The sequence below is a fragment of the Squalius cephalus genome, assembly GCF_949319135.1.
Source record: "Squalius cephalus genome assembly, chromosome: 21".
NCBI classification, from domain to species: Eukaryota; Metazoa; Chordata; class Actinopteri; order Cypriniformes; family Leuciscidae; genus Squalius; species Squalius cephalus.
In genome coordinates this window covers 1,915,315-1,935,063 of record NC_137142.1, presented here as the reverse complement: position 1 = coordinate 1,935,063, position 19,749 = coordinate 1,915,315, and the positions used below count along the sequence as shown (strand labels likewise).

The window sequence follows — 19,749 nt, the reverse complement described above, 5'->3', positions numbered from 1 at the left end:
ATATGTAGTCTGTGAATTTTTTATATAACTTTTCGTGTAAAGAATGCTACAATTTAGCGGGTAGAAGTTTGATACGGTTAGACTTTGTGTGAGAGCACTTTGTGGACTACAACTCTTCGCTGCTTTCGACGCGTTTGAAACGTCACCACCACTCACACACGGACACTAGCTCACGGATCCCGCTAAACATGGCTGTGTCTTTGGTGCACTTCACCGCCTTCTTTCAGGGAGAGGACAAAATCGTTTTGGTTTTGGCGAAAACCACGGGTAAGTCAACTTTATGGGGTGACGTCACACAGGCGACATGTAGTCTGTCTCGTTATGTCTTTTCCACAACTGCTAGCCGAAGAATCATACAATATACTGTCAAACTCGTAACATGAAAAATTATATAAAAAATTCACAGACAACATATGTTCACATTCATGGCACAATTCAAACGGGACCAGAAAATAATTATTTTATCCCATTCACTTGCATTGACGGTTTTTCAACCTAGAGGTCCAGTGGGGTTAGCGGAAGGGGCGGGACTTACCAGCTCTATACAGTGATACGAACAGTAATGATGGCGTGGGTTTTACCGTATCAATCTCAGAAAACAGCGTCTTCTCGACATGAACAACAGGAACCAAACTCTTCCAGTCTCAGATAAACTACAGTGTTTGAGGGCGGGGCTAAGAGACGCTGATCAGCCAATCAAGACCAGAGGCGGGAATTATGCAAATTAGTTACAAACCTAAGTAGGAAGTAAAACTGGAAAACTGCAGTTTATCTGCACTTTGATCTTTGAAACTTTGCAGATCTTTTACACTCTCAAACTGCTTTATTACACACTACATGAAAGGGAATATCAGAAAAAGCATAATAGGGGCACTTTAAAATGACAGCAGACATCTAAAACCACAAATGCAGAATATTGCAAAGAAGATTATAGATTGGTGCACAACAGAGATGTAACAGCGTACCTTCTTATAAACGGCAGCCATGATGGCTGTGCGCACTTTCATGCCCAGGACAAAACACCGCTGGAAATACTGTTGCAGAATAACGGACTGTAGAAACGCCACCAGCAGAAGCAGCACTGCGTACAGGTATCCGGTCCACGCGTGGCTCGATTTGTCCTGAACGAAGGCTATCATTAACCTGTGACAAAACACATCATATTGCTCCACCAGACTCAGAAAGAGCTAATAATAACAAGCCAACAGTCCCATTAAGTTATAAAAGCTTTGTTCCCTGATCATTAAAGATGTCCAGTTTTTTAAATGTTTGTCTTGGTTATGTGAATGTTGAGGAACATTTCATTGAATCATTCTTCAAATATTATGCAAATGTTACTTTTGAATGTTCTCTGAACGCTTTGAAACAAGCAGTTACATAAAAAAAAAAACGTTAGACGAACATCCAATGAACGTTAGAAAACGTTCCATGATCGATGTATAAATAATGTTTTGTGCAAATGTTTTGAGAACATTATTAAAGGCCAGAAAACTTTGAACGAACGTTTTATTAATGTTACTGGAAGAACGTTTGTTCATAACTTTGTTTGCAGACCATAAAGTCCAATCTAAAGTCATGTGGCACAAGAAAAGATTCAGAAATTCAGACCACTTACTTGAGAAGTTGTGGACTAGCAAACGCCAGCAGATCTTGTACGAGTTTGAAGAACGCGGACTCTAGAAGAACAACTTTGAAGGATTTCACGATGGTGGGAACCAGCCAGGACTGAGGATAGTCGGATTCAGAATCCTTCTTCGCTTTCTTTTTGTCTTTCTTTTTCCCCATCTCCTCCTAATAAGAAATATTGTGAGTGTGTCAGTTAGTCTTTAGATTCTTTTTTGTTTTGACAGATTATGATAAAGTTATGATGAAGAAGAAGATGAGGCGAGAGGATTAGCCCATCAAATTGCAGCTTACATTTATTAAATCAAACAAAATAAACAAAATACAAAGCTAGAAAGAAAACAAAGGTGAATGAAACAGTGTGTAAACCACAATAAACACAACAATGAACAGTGAACTTAAAGGGATAGTTCACCCTAAAATAAAAATTAGCCCAAGATTTACTCATCCTCAAGTGTATACCCATCCTAATTGTATATGACTTGTGAATGGCTGTTTCTGTTTTGAAGTCCATAAAAGTGCATCTATCCATCATAAAAGTGCATCTATCCATCATAAAAGTGCATCTGTTCATCATAAAGTACATCTGTCCATCATAAAAGTGCATCTATCCATCATAAAAGTGCATCTGTTCATCATAAAGTACATCTGTCCATCATAAAAGTGCATCTGTCCATCATAAAAGTGCATCTATCCATCATAAAAGTACATTTATCCATCATAAAAGTGCATCTATTCATCATAAAAGTGCATTTATCATCATAAAAGTGCATCTATCATCATAAAAGTGCATCTATCCATCATAAAAGTGCATCTATCCATCATAAAAGTGCATTTATCCATCATAAAAGTGCATCTATTCATCATAAAAGTACATCTATCCATCATAAAAGTGCATCTGTCCATCATAAAAGTGCATCTATTCATCATAAAAGTGCATCTATCATCATAAAAGTACATCTATCCATCATAAAAGTGCATCTATCCATCATAAAAGTGCATCTATTCATCATAAAAGTACATCTGTCCATCATAAAAGTGCATTTATCTATCATAAAAGTGCATCTATCCATCATAAAAGTGCATCTATCCATCATAAAAGTGCATCTATTCATCATAAAAGTACATCTGTCCATCATAAAAGTGCATTTATCTATCATAAAAGTGCATCTATCCATCATAAAAGTGCATCTATCCATCATAAAAGTGCATCTATTCATCATAAAAGTGCATTTATCTATCATAAAAGTGCATCTATTCATCATAAAAGTGCATCTATCCATCATAAAAGTGCATCTGTCCATCATAAAAGTGCATTTATACATCATAAAAGTGCATCTATCCATCATAAAAGTGCATCTATCCATCATAAAAGTGCATTTATCTATCATAAAAGTGCATCTATCCATCATAAAAGTGCATCTATTCATCATAAAAGTACATCTGTCCATCATAAAAGTGCATTTATCTATCATAAAAGTGCATCTATCCATCATAAAAGTGCATCTATCCATCATAAAAGTGCATCTATTCATCATAAAAGTACATCTGTCCATCATAAAAGTGCATTTATCTATCATAAAAGTGCATCTATCCATCATAAAAGTGCATCTATCCATCATAAAAGTGCATCTATTCATCATAAAAGTGCATTTATCTATCATAAAAGTGCATCTATTCATCATAAAAGTGCATCTATCCATCATAAAAGTGCATCTGTCCATCATAAAAGTGCATTTATACATCATAAAAGTGCATCTATCCATCATAAAAGTGCATCTATCCATCATAAAAGTGCATTTATCTATCATAAAAGTGCATCTATTCATCATAAAAGTGCATCTATCCATCATAAAAGTGCATCTGTCCATCATAAAAGTGCATTTATACATCATAAAAGTGCATCTGTCCATCATAAAAGTGCATCTATTCATCATAAAAGTACATCTGTCCATCATAAAAGTGCATTTATCTATCATAAAAGTGCATCTAATCATCATAAAAGTGCATTTATCTATCAAAAAAATGCATCTATTCATCATAAAAGTGCATCTATCCATCATAAAGTGCATCTATCCATCATAAAAGTGCATCTATCCATCATAAAAGTGCATCTGTCCATCATAAAAGTGCATTTATACATCATAAAAGTGCATCTGTCCATCATAAAAGTGCATTTATACATCATAAAAGTGCACACATTAAGGTCTTATTTATAATAAACTAAATTTTTTCTCCTAATTAAAAATTATATTTTTTTAGTTGCTTTTGTTTATATTTGTAGATATTTCATCAGAATTAAAGGTTTGAACCCAAACCATAAATTGAGATTTTTTTTTTTTTTAAGTTGGTCTAAAGTTTTACGTTTTTTTCAGTCTGTGAAATGCAAACCAACACTAATAATGAACAGTAAAGCAAGGAGCTGTGAACACTGATCCAGAAACAGACTCTCTTACCATAACTAGAGCATCCTGACTGACTCCTTTGGCCAAGCCGTTCTGACCTTCATCACGAGCCGGTCGCTTGCTCCGCTTCTTCTGTAAGACGGCGCGAGCCTTCCTCAGCTCTTTCGTCATGATGTCCTCGAAGTGCTGACAGATGGAGTGAGTGGAGTCTTTCTCGTTCAGATCCCACATGTCCTCCTGAACCAGAGGCTTCTTATAACCCTTGATGACCATGCTGAGGAGAAACATTTACAAGGCTGTTATGCAGAACACACACACACACACACACACACACACACACACACACACACACACACACACACACACATACAGTCAAACCACAGTTTATTCAGACACCTTGCTCTCCTCACTTACAGAAATGAACTATAGTGTCCTGCACTCTCTAATGAAAATATATCACAAATTATATATGAAGAGTTCAGATGCAAAAGCCTCTAAGTGCCATTTTCTTCTAGAATGATCATTTTTATCAAGCTCGTATGTTTAAGTTCAGTAATTTCACTTTAATGACAACTAATAGGTCATTTTCATTGCCATTTAAGTGAAATTACTGAACTTAAATATACGAGCTTGATAAAAATGATCATTCTAGAAGAAACTTTCAGATGGCACTTAGAGGCGCTTGCATCTGAACTCTTCATATGGGGTCTGAATAATTTTTGGTTTGACTATATGTGTGTATATATATAATATACACATAATTTGTGTGTCATATAGACACAACAGTGACTGCATAAAGTCATCGGCAGACAGTCTAATCAGTAAAACACTCGAAAAAGCCAGATAAGGAACACAGTAAACTCAGATCACCTGTTGAACCAGTTAAAGGTGATTCTGCTGAGGAACGTTGCTTTTGCTTCGGGATTCTGTGAAGAATTAGAGAAAGTACATTTGAAAAATATACGTTTATTTCAAGTGACATCACAAGTGGCATTTCTCGCATGCTTTCTGTACCGTTTGTGAAAGTCTTTTAACTTCGGGTGAAAGGTCAGCGATGGCTGATAAAACCAGAGCGATGATCTGCAGTCCATAACTGATGTAGAACAGGGAAAACCGCGGGACATCCGGCACTTCATCCTGAGGGAAAACGCTGATGCGTTAGTCACACTGTGTCACACACTTTTAATGAGCAACAATGTTTTACAGCATTTGTCAATATTACCGACAATTAAAAAAAAACATAAAATCAAGTCAAGTCAGTTTTGATTATAAAGCTCTTTTCATTATACACACCGGCTTTACAGAAATTCATAATGTTTGTTTGAGAGCTGGTCAAAATTTATGAGTTTACATTTGATGGCAATACAAACACAATAAACCAAATGAGATTTTCTATCCAGTAAATATGTGAGTATGTATGCAGGTAAAGATGAAGTTAGTGATTTGCTTTGTGGTGATATTTAGGATTATGACATTTGTAAAGTGTCTAGTTTATAATTTTTTGGTGTAGTGACACTCCTAATTACTAGTGCATGTATCTGTGCCGTTATTAACCCTGTAACGCCTGACATTTTAAATAACAGTCAGAAAATCTTTTTTTTTTTTAAATGGAACAATTTATTCAACCTTAACTGAGAAAAAGTTTGCATATGTGTTTTATGTTGAGTATCATATTTGATACATCAGCTTATATAGCCTGATATAGTGAGAATATGGAGGAGAATTATATATTTATTTATTTGGACAAAAAGTAAGATGAAATTCTGTAATGTAAATCTATGAGATCTTTATAACAGTACAGCAGATACTTGCATACAATGCATATAAATAGAAATATCTGCCAATAATATGTCTTAGTAAGATGATATTTAAATGCTCAGTTTTATGTTTTAAAACATAATGCAATGCAATTCAAAGATGATTGAGAGATGAACAAATAAACCTTCCTCGTGGTTCAGTGCCTAGTTATTACACAGTTCTTGTAATCACTATAATAAGTACATGTGGAACTGGACTTAACGCTCAAAATAATTAATTGGTTTGAGTAGGGACAACTTAAATTATACAAATTAGTTCCTTAAAATTAACTTTTATTTAGAACTTTCTGTTACTTTTGAGTTCACAAAACTGACCCATTTTAAGTAAGCTGAACTGTTTCATTGTTTTGAGTTCTCTGAACTTGTTTCTTTTAATTTAGACAAACTTAAATTTAACTGAAACTGCATGCTTTGCCATGACACTTAAAAGGTAGAGTGGGAAAAATGTGTTTAATGTTTTGTTCTGCTAGTTGAGAAGAGTTTCTGTTATGTTGGGTTTTTTGAGCATGAGCTTGGTTTGAGAACAGTGTACGTTAAATGTTTTAAATTGCTGTACTCATTCATCGAGTGCTATGCTATGCTAATGCTATCTGTCACGTTTTGGGTTTTGTTTCTTCTTCTTGTCATTGTCATGTTTCTGTGTCTTGTCATGTGATTCCCTGTTTGTCATGTGATCCTGCCATGTGTCTTGTCATTGGTTAATCGTCTGATCATTGTTCACAGGTGTTCCTTGTCTTGTAATTAGTCTGTGTATTTAAGCCCTGATGTTTGCCCTGTGTCTTTGTCGAGTATTGATTGTTTCCAGTTTAATGCCTCGTAATGCCTTTGTTTTATGTTTGATCTCGTTTTGTTAATAAATAGCATTTGGGTTCTCACTTCAACTTGCCTCCAGTGAACTAAATCATTACACTATTAAAGCATTATGCCACCAATTAGCAAGGAAGCATTTTTTGTATTAGCTGGTTAAAGCTAGTCAAGTTTCCACTACTAAAAATATTTAAGTTGAGATTACATGAAAATTCTAAGTTGGGTATGAATTAGCTTACTCAAATATTTCAAGTTAAGAGCAATTAAAATATATGATTACAAATAAAAATCTAGAGTTAAAAAGACAGTAGAATGAAAATGACTCAAGTTTATGAAAAGACATAGAGCTCCAGTCCTGAAGGACTCAGAATCTCTCTCATCAAAGTCAGCTGTTATCTGAGCCTGTGTCATGAGTGTTAATGAGCTATTTATAGTAAAGTACAGTGTTTCAGTTGAAAATCATAGGCACGGAGATGTTAAAAGAAGTCATGCTACAGACAGTTTAGATATTATACATTCAGAGGGCAATTTGTATTTAAATGCTTTAGCTCCGGCTACAGACGTAGATGTGCACTGGATAGACGGATGTGGTCTAAATTCACTGAGGTTTTGCTGATTTGAAGAGGTTTAACAGATTTAAGTGATTAAACACTGCTGTTATTAACTTGTCTCCCCGTTTTAACACTATGCAACCCCAATGGCTCTGGTGGCTCTTGAATGTGCCTTCCCTAAGCTCCAGAAAACCCCTGATTCTGTTGAAGAAAACTGATTTCATGATGGGAAAGAGCGGTTAGCGGTGTGCACGAGGTGATTCCTCAACGACGGGTAAGATCCTCTTTGGCCAAACAGGGGGCAACCTAAGGCAGGGGGTCACGCCGACACCGGGCATCTCCTGATGGGAGATGTGTTATGTGGGATGGGTGTGAGAGCGGATGGTGTTTATGTGAGATGGGTGTGAGAGTGGAGCGATGACTGTGAGGCCAGCATTATATCATTACAGCATTACATCATTAAAGGGGGGATGAGCTGTGAGAAGTTACGGCAGTCTGACCCAGAAATGTGAGTTCCTCCATTCCACTCACCAGAAACCACACTCATTGGATTGCTTGTTTTTCATTGTGACTATGCCAGAGGACAACACCCTGATGGAGATTATAGATTAAGAGCTGATGGGAATTAACTTTTAAGAGCCAGCTGAGACCATGAGGTGACTGTCATTATTTGTTGTGGAGACAGTAACAAAACTTCATTTATATGAGGAACATGATGTTGGTTGCCTAATGGGAGAGAAGAAAACTGTATAGAAGTGTTGATGTAAGGAATAATTGACGACAGGCCGTTGAATTATTAGAAAAATAATGCACACCCGAGGTGGTAATGCGGTCACGACGCGAAGCGGAGTTACACCTCGGGTGTGCATTATTTTTCTAATAATTCAACGGCCTGAAGTCAATTATTCCGCTTATACTACAGTTACCACACCTCGAAACATTGTTCAGATTATGTATTTCAAGACGTTTGTAAAGTTTTTGTCATTAAAACGCTCTTGTATGTAGGACTAATTTCTTACGCATCTAATCCACTGCCTCCGTTGCTAATTCCAAAACGTCATTTTAGAGTTAGTAGCGGAGGTTTGAGCCTCTGATAGCAGACTAATGCTGGGACACACGACTAGCTGACACAGAGTTAGTAACGGAGGTTTGAGCCTCTGATAGCAGACTAATGCTGGGCACATGACTAGCTGACACATTCTCTGACTGTTTTCATCGCAGCAGATTTTAAACACAGACTTTGAACACAGACTGAACATGCTGAACACGCGTTTGGGCATGATCAGTCATCAAATTACATTCATAACCGGCCTTAAAGTGTGTCCTCGGCTCGGCTTTATGCAGTTATTAGAGAGAGATGTTGCAATAATGAGACAGAAAAGCATGTGCGTCAATATTATTATTTATTTATTCATTCAATTCGTTTTAATTAATTCTTTTTTTTCTATTATTGACAGATGACAGACTAGCCAAATAAATGAAAACAAAAGCCTTTTAACAAGTAAGACCTATCAATAATTATTTATTTGTTATATTATCTGCAATAAAAATCCGTGCTGCAGGACTAGAAATAGGAATATACTTTATTTATTCAAATTAAACTGCATGTTTCCATTGATTGTGAAGCTAGACATTGAAAACTGCAGATCACGCGCATGGGGCTAAATGCTTTTTCTTGTTATGAATTGTATCCTATTTTCCGTTATTCCCGTTAACTACGCGAAGTGGTATGGAACTGTAATGCGGCCAAGACCTGCCTGGAACTACTTTAGCTGTGCGTTTCCCTGAAAATAATGCACACCTTAGAACGTTCGTCAACCAATCAGATTCAAGCATTCAACGGCCCTGTAGTATAAATTGAACTAATATGTCTATATCAGAGTTTTACTCCTGCAGGTCATTAGACATGGCATAGGATAATGACCAAGACATGGTGATGGCTAAAGATGAAGACTGTTTTTAAAGACTAAAGAGAGAGAGAAAAATCTTAGATCTTCTGAGAAAAAAATCATAGAGAAAATCTGGATGACAAAGGTTAAGTGAATCCAGCATTTAAACTAAAGATAACCTTAGAAATGTTACTTGAATAACGTATTTTAGATTGTCGTAAGGGTTTTAATTTGAAAGTTCTATATTGTAGATTTAATATTACGTTGTGTCTAAGTTAGAGTCTTAAGAGGCTGTTGAAAAGATCATTCGTGTGTAAAGTGAGAGAGACTGTTTGACTGTCTGACTATTATCTGATAAAACTTGAACAAAACAAAGAAATTATTTTAGAACCAAAACAACCCAGATTACTTTTTTACAAAAAACAAATGCATAATGAACAGAAATTATTTTGAACTGGTTAAGAGACCATGTAAAAGTAGGTAATACATAAAAAAGAATATTGTTTTATCATTACAGATGGGTTACGTGAGACGACAAAACTTTAAAGAAGTTGCTAATTCTGAGTGAATCCGATGAAAAGATGATGCAGAACATGGGACGAGCTTTATTAGTTATCCAGCTCTGACTGCTACTGGTAATTATGACTACTTTTGTCATTTATGATGTTTATTTGAATTACTCTCTGGATTAATATGTTTAAGAGTATTTATGTAAATTGGAATTGGGAAATTGAAGATTGAGTCCATCATGGGTTAAAAACCCTTGTCTAGGAAATATATAGTCTAAATTTAAATAGTCAACTATGTGTGATCAGAATGATAAATGTAAAATAATAGACTTGACTGCATAGAAAAAGTGACAAATTGGCTAAGTCACCATAAAAATGATCAAGAGAGCTCAGTCACATTTGTGAAAGGCTAGTGCGTGAACAAAGGAGGAGGACGGGAACATCACTGTTGTTTGACTATCCTTGATTATGTCCGTACACCACGACCTGACCGGAGAGACACGAGACTCGAAAACTGTGAGAATGTGTTGTTTGTAGTTGGCTGTGACTTCAGAGACACAACAACAGGCCTGAATGGGGCAAGACAGGCAGTGACCCCTGGATCTGAAGTGTTAAGGTGATGATACACAGGGCAACTTTTTGAGCAATGTTGCTGTCAACGGGCAACCAGATGAGACACACGGCCCACGACCGATCTAAATTTATTGCCCATTTTCAATGGGAAAGTGCCCAAGCAACAATCGCTCGGCAAGATTGCCCTGTGTATCATCACCTTTAGTCTTCGGGCCGTTGGCATTAATCGCTCTGCTTAAGGAGCTGATCTAGTGGCTTTAACTGAAGCCTGGACATTAACGAAAGGAAAATGTGTGATTATTTACACAGATTATCGTAGTTTGTTTGGGGTTGCTCATGATTTTGGGGCTGTGGTCAGATGGTCGACCTATCTTTCATGCTGGGTTAATATCAGATTTGCTGGATGCTATTTTGTTGCGTGATCGAATTTCTATTTGTAAATGCGCAGCGCATACTAACAAAAAATATTTTATTTCTATAGGAAATGGCATGGCAGACGCAGCTGAAAAACTGCTGCCACCGAACTGAACATGTCCAGTATCTGGTTATCTGAGTGTTGTGTGTACCTGTGCCAGCGCTTCCCTCAGTAACGTCTGGAACTGGAAAACCGCACACAGCACCTGAAGGATCCAGAAGAGGAACAGGCTCGCGGAGTCCACAGACTTCACCCGGCGCCGCATCGACTCCTGGCACAACATCACCACTATCTGCACACACACACACACACACACACACACGTGATCTGAGCATTCATCCAGTGTCTTCAGCTCTGTGTGTGTTTGGATGCCTGCAGGACTGATGAACGTACCCATGAAACTGCGAAGAGAACAGGGTTGGTGTAAAACACCGCTGGGTGTTTCTGCGCGGCGGATTCACTCGACGACCCATAATCCTCTCCCAGAGTGAGCGCTAACTCCGCTACGGCTGTCAGGAACAGCAGCCCACACACAACCTGAGGGACCCAAATAACAATGAGTTCGAGTGAACAATGTGACGAACAGAGTGGCGTTCATACAAACCTAAACAAGCCAACCCGGGGCATCCATCCAAACATTACACCGGGAAAACTAGGATCTGCACTCAAAAATGTGCTCAGAAATGATATTCCAAAAAAAAAAAATCAAACAAAATAAAAATCTCAAAGCTATGAATGAGTAAGAGTCCTGTCAAATGTTTTTGTGGCTTGATATATAAACTGATTCACTATTATTTTAAAAGGTCATAAAAGATAGTTTTAATTATGATAAGAATGTAAGATAATTGGATTGTAAAGATGCACTTAAACATATAACATAATGGGCCCTATTTTAACGATCTGAAACGCAAGTGTCAAGCGCAAAGCGCAAGTAACTTTGTGGGCGGATCTCGGGCGCTGTTGCTATTATACGGGCGGGATAAATGACTCTTGCGCCCGGCGCAAATCTAAAATGTGTTGGTCTGAAGTAGCTTCATTATTCATAGGTGTAGTTTGGGAGTAACGTGAAATAAACCAATCAGAGCAACATCTCACATTCCCTTTAAGAGCAGGCGCGCTTGTTCCATGGCGGATTCCTATTATAACGGCAGATTTGCCAGACGCACACCAGGAGCAGTTCACAGCCGAGGAGACCGACGTTCTCGTCAGGGACGTTGGGGATGGAGAAACACACCTAAATTAACTTCGGTTAAACAGGCGTATGATAATTTGGGTAAATGTGTAAGCTAGATGTATGCTTTTATAATAAACTGTCTTTCTATCTATCTATCTATCTATCTATCTATCTATCTATCAATCATATATCTATCTATCGTAATAATGTAGGCTATGATTTGCAAAAATGAAACCTGCTGCGTCTGTGTGTAGATGAGAGAATCAAAGTGTATGCGCGTTGTGCACACGCTACATTGATTAAGGCCAAGCATGAACCCTTAAAATAGCATCTGAATAACATGTGCAACGCGCCACTGACTTTAAACTGTTTGTTTTTTTCGGTTAGTGGCGGAATTGTTTTCTAAACCTGCAAAATAGCACCAGGGAACGTTTGCGCCGGAACACGCCTCCTCTTTGCGCTGAACCGCCCTGGGGAGCGCAAGTGTACTTCTTAGTTAACCGATGTGCGTCTGTGGAGGGAAGAGTCCGCTGTGCGCGGGTGCAAAATAGGAATGAAACATGCGTCGGTGTACAAAGTCAATTGCGCTGGGTGCAAGATAGGGCCCAATGTCTTTTGTAGTAACACTTTTTGTATTTTTGTATGTTTATATTAGTAGGATTACGGTAATGTCCTGGCACTTGAGAGGATGTTAGGATGTTCAGTTCTGGTTATCGAACAGGTTTCCACGCTAGTGGACACGTACTGTAAAGGCCTATTCACATTAAAAACGATAACTATAACTATAACTACATTAGCACACAATATCGTTCTGTTTATTATAAGCGCGCTGTCTCTTTAAACGCTCGAGCTTGTTAAAGCAGGATGGATTCTGATTGGCTGTCAGCGCGAACAAAATCGTTCTGAAAGTGAATCCAGCGATATTGTTTCTACAGAACTGAGAACATGCGACTCAAGTAAGAAGTTTCCACAATTTATTTGACTGTTTTAAAAATATGGTTACACTTTATTTGAAGGTGTCATTGTTACAGTGTAATTATATATTTACGTACTGAGTAATATTAAGCAACTACTTACTGTATAGTTAGGGTATGATTAGGATTTGGTTGAGGGTTAGTTGCATGTAATTATGCATACTTTACTGTTATGGTAAATAAATGTAACATGTAACAAGGACACTGTAAAATAAAATGTTTCCTTGTTGTTAAATGAATGATATCTGATCAGATTTCACCTGTTTGCAGATGTAGAGTCGTGAGACCGGAGCTTTGGCAGATTTCTTGCAGAAACTAGTGAAGTGCCAGGGAGCGCAGAGCCAGAGGAAGAGCAAGGGGAACCAGACCAGGACCGTCCTCTCCACACACACCGGCAGATCCGGGTCCGGGCGCTGCAGGTACGAGGCATTCTGGCACACACACACACACACACACGTTAAGCCCAATTTATACTTCTGCGTCGTTGGCTGTGTGTAGCGCGCGCACCCTGACGCGCACCTCTCCAAAAATATAACAACGCGTCAATTCTACGCGTTCTGCTCCCTCTGCATGTGTAATTGCGCGTCAACGCGGACAACAACGCAGTTAAGTAAATGAAAACCAACGCGTCGTCTATAGTAGAGGCTCCGGCGCAGGTCTAGTGTAAATCAAAGGCATGACATGAGTGAAATCAGACACACGGGCAGGAGTTCAACTCTGAGCAGAAGTCATCCTGATATTGCTGAGTCTGTGAGACTGTCAATGATTAAATCTGTTATTGTAGTTACTCTCAGAAAACACTGTGTGACTCAAGGGCTTTTATTGCTATCATATGCAATGTCATGGTCTAACAGAATGTTTTTGTTCTGTTTTCACAAATAAAACCTTTTACCTATAAAGGACATAAGGCTTCAGACTGACGTGAACTCGTCCAGTTTTTGTCTGTCATCCACGTTTTCTAACATACCTTTATCTTTGAACATGAAGTATAAAGTATACTGGGTAAACATCTGGACATACTGAGCATTGCATGTCAAGTTTTGTCTATGGCACCATATATATATATATATAAACTAACAACTCCATAACTGTCTCTGTCTGTCTTTCTTTCATTCTTCCATGATTAACACGAGATCCATTATTTGATTCTTTATTTATGTCATGATTCTTTCTTTGTTTTTCTTGTTAACAAATAAAGAAAATAAAGAATCAAATAATGGATCTAGTGATTATATATATATATATATAGCTTAATCTGCTTTCAATGATTAATTCAAAATATTCTGTGAGTCTGCTAAATTAATAAATGGAAATGTAATTCTAGCTATTAGTCTATTAAATTTGTATTTAAAAGTAAAAATAAAATCACTTTCATTAAAACAACTTTAATTTACAATAATTATGCCTAAGACTTAATTCATTTGACATTTTCTTGAAATAACTTGCATCAAATCCACATAGCCTACTGATCAGAACCAGTGTTAATTTACGTCTTATTAACAGGCTAAAGAATTAGCTTTTATTTTATATTTTTAATTTTCACATTCATTCTAGTTTAAAGTTGAGCCATTTTGTTATGTGCTTTTGTCAATGTATTGCACAATGTATTATACAATGTATAATATTGCTATTTAGGTTTAATTTATTTTTATTTTTATTTATTTATTTATTTCCAGTTAATAATTTGAGTGCTTCAACTTCAACACATTTCAGTTTATTGCCGAGGCAACATTTCTAATTTTCGTTTACTTTTTAAGTTTTTCAAAGAATATTTATATTTTATTTAGGGCTGTCAAACGATTAATCGCGAATGGAGTATAATTATTTTCTATATATAAATACACACACATGCATATATATTTTAGAAAAATGTGTTCTTTATATAAAATAACATGCAAATATTTCTTAAATATATACATGCATGTGTGTGTATTTATATATAGAAAATAATTATACACCGTACACACACATATATTATGTAAAAACAAACTTTTATTTTGGATGCGATTAATCGCGATTAATCGTTTGACAGCCCTACTTTTATTTTATTTCAGCTTTATTTCATGAATGAACAGAAATGTTTTGAATAGTTTTAGTTAACAATAATAATCCTGCTCAGAGCCAATGTCAGTTGTCATAGAAAACAAAATAATCTTTTACAAAATAATCATAAATTAAAAATGTTTAGGGCTGCATTTTGTGTAGAACGCATAAAGTAAGGTCATATTCTGATGCGTCCCAGAAACATAATATAATTTGGTCTCTCTTTTTATGAATTTCCCATGACTTTAGCCGGTTGTATTGTAGAATCTGACTGTATTATCATTCAGAACTTCACCCAGAAGAAACTCACCCAGAACACGGAGCCGCAGTAATTCTCTAAAGCCGCAGACATGTTTCTTCCATCCCACTGACCAGCAGCGAACACAGACGATGCTTCTCTTCCTCTGAACACCGCAAGTTATTACTCTTGTGGAGACGTCACATAAACCTGGAGTTGATCTGTGCTGTTCTTCCTAACCTGAGCTCTGGTCTTCTGAGAGAGGTCCCCCACAGCGGCTGAATGAACGGAGCGGCGGTGTCGTCTCAGAGCGTCCTGTCTGCTGTGACAGAACAAATGCTTACACATTTAACCTTTCCCTACTTGCTGAAAAAGAAACAGCCCAGAGATTACTATTCAGTTTTCATTACTCACCCGTCTAAAGTCCATATGCACCATGGTTATGTACATGTGAGGAGGGGGAGGGATGGACACTCACACACAGATACTCTCACACACACACACACACACAATAGGAAACAGCTATTTTCCGTTTTCTTTTCTCTTGCTTTTGTTGTTGTAGGTTGGGTTTCCTGCCATTCTAAAATCATTAAAGAAAGATAAACAAAGGATGGCTTCTTATGGCCAGTCTTATGAAACAAACACATTATAGTTATTATCATGAAATTACTATCAATTTGTTTGAATTAAAACATTGCAAACACTTTATTTTGATGGTCCACCAACAGATTTTCTATTAGTAACTACAGGCCAACTTATTCTACTAACCCTAACAGTCTACTAATACTCTAATGAGAGTTAGTTAGCTTTATAGTCAAAAGGATGTCTACAGGGGGAATATCAATGTAAAGTATAACCAAAACATTTATTTAAATAATATATAAAAAAATGTAATCTAATTTATTTAGGATATTTTTAATCCCACAAAAGTTGCAACAAGTTAACGTGACCTTAAGACAAGGTACTTGCTGAAGTAAACACACACACACACAAATAAATAAATTAATAATTATCTGTAATTATCTGTGCTTTATAGATTAGATTAGGTTTATGTTGTACAACGAAAACATCACACTAAATGCTGTCTAAATTCAAAGCTGACACAAGACTGTTGATCCCAAACAAGGGTTAGGGTATGAAGAAACATATATAGGCAATGTATATGCATAAAATATAACTTAAATTCTTCAAAATACTGTAAGACAGGTGTTTTTTCACATTGTGATCTTCTGCCTACTGATACTGTTTACAGTTAATCATTACATCTGTCAGGATAAGATACAGTGTGTGCTGTGAGTCATTGATGATTCAAGGACACATCAGCATGACAGGCAAAATGACAATTACATAGCATTTTGCTTCATAACTGTTTCTCTAATGAGAAAGATTTTTTTGTTAAACAATTACTCATTTCATCTGCTGGTCATATAAGTGCTGTATCTGCTGAGCTGGGGTTACGTTACGCATGTAACCCGGTTCCGAGGAAAAGGGAAGCAGACGCTGTGTCGGCCGCTGACACGAAACCACACCCTCACGAGTCCAGGTGTCTGAAGCACGTGTACAAGCACGGCATACAGTGGACGATGCAGTGCGATGACGTTGTAGCCCCATAGAGCTGGTAAGCCCCGCCCCTTCCGCTAACCCCACTGGACCTCTAGGTTGAAAAATCGTCAATGCAACTGAATGTGAGAAAATAATTATTTTCTGGTCCCGTTTGAATTTTGTCTGTGAATTTTCAATATAATTTTTCGTGTGAAGAATGCTACACTTTAGCTGGTAAAAGTTTGATACGGTTAGACTTTGTGTGAGAGCACTTTGTGGACTACAACTCTTCGCTGCTTTCGACGGGAATCTGAAGAAAGAACAGCCCATTTGGTTTGAATGTTGACATTTGGGTACAAAACACACAGGCATCTCGATCTGTCTCCATAGATCATCGCAGCATTAGCACCGTGATTTGACAAGTGGAGGGAAATGTGTTATGGGGTGACGTCACATAGGCGACATGTAGTCTTTCTCGTTATGTCTTTTCCACAACTGCTAGCCGAAGAATCATACAATATACTGTCAAACTCGTAACATGAAAAATTATAGAAAAAATTCACAGACAACATATGTTCACACTCATGGCACAATTCAAACGGGACCAGAAAATAATTATTTTCTCACATTCACTTGCATTGATGATTTTTCAACCTAGAGGTCCAGTGGGGTTTTACGGATGGACGGGACTTACCCGCTATATAGGGGTGTCGAAATTAATCATTTCTACGATGTATCGCGAGGACGATTCGGTATCGGTTCAGTAATAGACCATAACCCATTATAATGTACTGACGCTTTTCTGACGTCATTTGTCGCGTACGTGCTTTATCGCGGTAGCAAACAATGGCAGAGGGAGGCGAGACGCGAGTGCGAGAAAATTAAAAATGCTCCAACTACTTTAAAAGCCTACATCTGGGCACATTTCGGCTTTTACGAACAACCTGGTCAGCACGAACTGCAGAAGACACGCGCTGTGTGCGCTCATGTCACGCACAAATAGAATATGCAGGAGGTAATACCACTAGCTTGATAAACCACGTTAGCAGTTTTCACGCCTGCAGAGTCTGACTGCTTTAGAGATGCGCGGATGAGCTCCAACGTCTCCTGAATCTGCAGCCAAAAATAAATCATCCACCCGCCCCAATAACTCTCTCTGATTTAAGTATCCGCACCCGATGGTCAAATTACAATTATTCTGTGTTGTTACGCGTGATTATAAATGGATGATCGTCACCTTCAACAGCGGTTTCGGCGACGGATGATGCGCGCATCTTTAATGGTAACATAATATACTGAATAATGAGCGCTGCTTTTAAATGAATATTTCTTTAAAACAAAATTTATTTGACAGATTTTCCTTTTCTTAATGGCATAAACAAGCTTTACTCCCTTGAAACTTAAACTGGAATGTCACTGTTTCCCGAACAGGCGAGCACACGCACAGACACGCACGCACACACACACACACACACACGCGCGCGCGCGCAAAAAAAAAATTGAGGATGCGGTGCATCCATAGACTGTAAAAAATAGGGTGCATCGTGATATCGAATTGACCTATGGCTAAGCCACGCCCCCAAACGCGATGAGCCAATCACAGTGCGCATAGCTAACCCAATACACTCGGACATTCTCTGCTTCCACGTCCATTGAAATGCATTGCAGTTAGTCAGTTTTCAGTCGTTTTTATCTGTTTTTTCTTGTCATTTTAAGTTTAAAATGGTCAAACGGTGTGCATGGGGTACATTCAACTCCAACACTAGGTAGGCTATCCTGAGAGGCTGGGCGACGGAGTGTATTTTTTACCCTTTCCCAAGCCACATCGAGATAAGTGTCTGCTCTGGATTAATTTATGCGGTAACTTAGACCACAACACCAACTAAACGTGGATAAATTAAACAAGGATGTCTACATCTGTTCTAAGGTAAGTCAACAACGTATTTGAACGTTATCTTTAACATCTCTAACGTAACGTTAGCCTAGCCTCTAGCTGCATTGCAGTTTGACAAGAGTAGTTTGACAAAAGCACAATGTTGTGTTTTACACAAATATAAGTAGGCTAAACACTTTGCAGTTTTAATGATGTCCTGTATGAACAAAATGGAGTATGTTTTTATGTTTCCACTGTTCGATCGCGATCGCGCCCGCGCCTCTCTCTCTCTGACACACGCACACACACACACACACACACACACACATTCCAGCATTGCAATCTTGACATCGCAGCCTGTTCATTATGCTGCGTTCACACCATACGCGAATAGAGCGTCAAATTCGCGCGTATAGCGTCTAACGTTACTTCGACGCTTGAACATTTTGAATCCATTTGCGAGTCCAAAGCGAATAGGACGCGCGTATAGCGAGCGTTTGAAGCGGAATAGCACCAAACTATAACGTTTACACACTGACCTGTAACGTTAAATATTTGTCTGGAGCTGAAGCTTTTCATCGACCTTCTCAAAATAAAATGATTAATATAACCCTCCAATGCATAGTTAAGGCCCTTTTGGTGACTTTGAGATGATATATAATCTTTCTGTCTCCAAAAATCATCAATTGCCTCCTGTGAAATGTCTCCTACTGTGACAGCTGCCACAGCGCCTGTTACCGAATGTTGACAGTTTGTCCGAGTGAGTGGAGGGGGCGTGGCTTAGCCATAGGTCAATTGAACTGAATCGATGATATGATATTCGTAAACGAACCGAACCGTGAGACCAGTGTCGGTTCACACCCCTAGCGCCCCAGCATATAAGAAGGGCGCCTGAGAACACATCATCAGATTCGTAATGTCTGAAGGGAAACACAGTGTCTCGTACCCTTTCTCAATGAACCAGGGTTACATACTATAACCATAGATGTTCCCTTTCGAGGGAAAAAAAGCCCCCCGAGACTGCCTGGAGTTTAATTGCTTGGCGGACTGAATATACCCAAGGTTCTTATGATCGGTCCAGATGATAAAAGGCACCCCCGCACACTCTAACCAGTGATGACATTCCTCAAAGGCCAGCTTGACTGCCAACAACTCCCAGTTGCCAATGTCGTAATTCCGTTCTGCGGGGGATAAACGATGGGAATAAAGCGCACAAGGATGCATCTGTCCATCCGCGGAGCACTGCTGGGAAAGAACCGCACCCCCACCTCAGATGCATCAACCTCAACCACAAACTGTCAAGAGGAATCAGGAGC

The 19,749-nt window shown here is 38.1% G+C and overlaps 1 protein-coding gene across 3 annotated transcripts in view; it reads right to left on the bottom strand.

Annotated features, from left to right (window-relative positions):
• abcc2 (ATP binding cassette subfamily C member 2) overlaps positions 1–15,476 on the bottom strand; it is a 41,022-nt gene extending 25,546 nt beyond the window's left edge. For 2 of the 3 annotated variants that reach the window (XM_079855488.1, XM_079855487.1), the window contains exons 1-9: positions 15,091–15,438; positions 12,998–13,168; positions 10,983–11,126; positions 10,741–10,881; positions 5,043–5,165; positions 4,899–4,954; positions 4,080–4,302; positions 1,616–1,791; positions 966–1,143 (exon numbers count right to left, since the gene is read on the bottom strand). In XM_079855488.1, coding sequence (XP_079711614.1) covers positions 966–1,143; positions 1,616–1,791; positions 4,080–4,302; positions 4,899–4,954; positions 5,043–5,165; positions 10,741–10,881; positions 10,983–11,126; positions 12,998–13,168; positions 15,091–15,132 — 1,254 coding nt within the window. In that variant the 5' untranslated portion in view covers positions 15,133–15,438. Of the gene's footprint in view, positions 1–965; positions 1,144–1,615; positions 1,792–4,079; positions 4,303–4,898; positions 4,955–5,042; positions 5,166–10,740; positions 10,882–10,982; positions 11,127–12,997; positions 13,169–15,090 lie in introns of all 3 variants that reach the window. The other variant, XM_079855486.1, reaches the window with a different exon arrangement.
• Between the last annotated feature and the right edge of the window lie 4,273 nt (positions 15,477–19,749).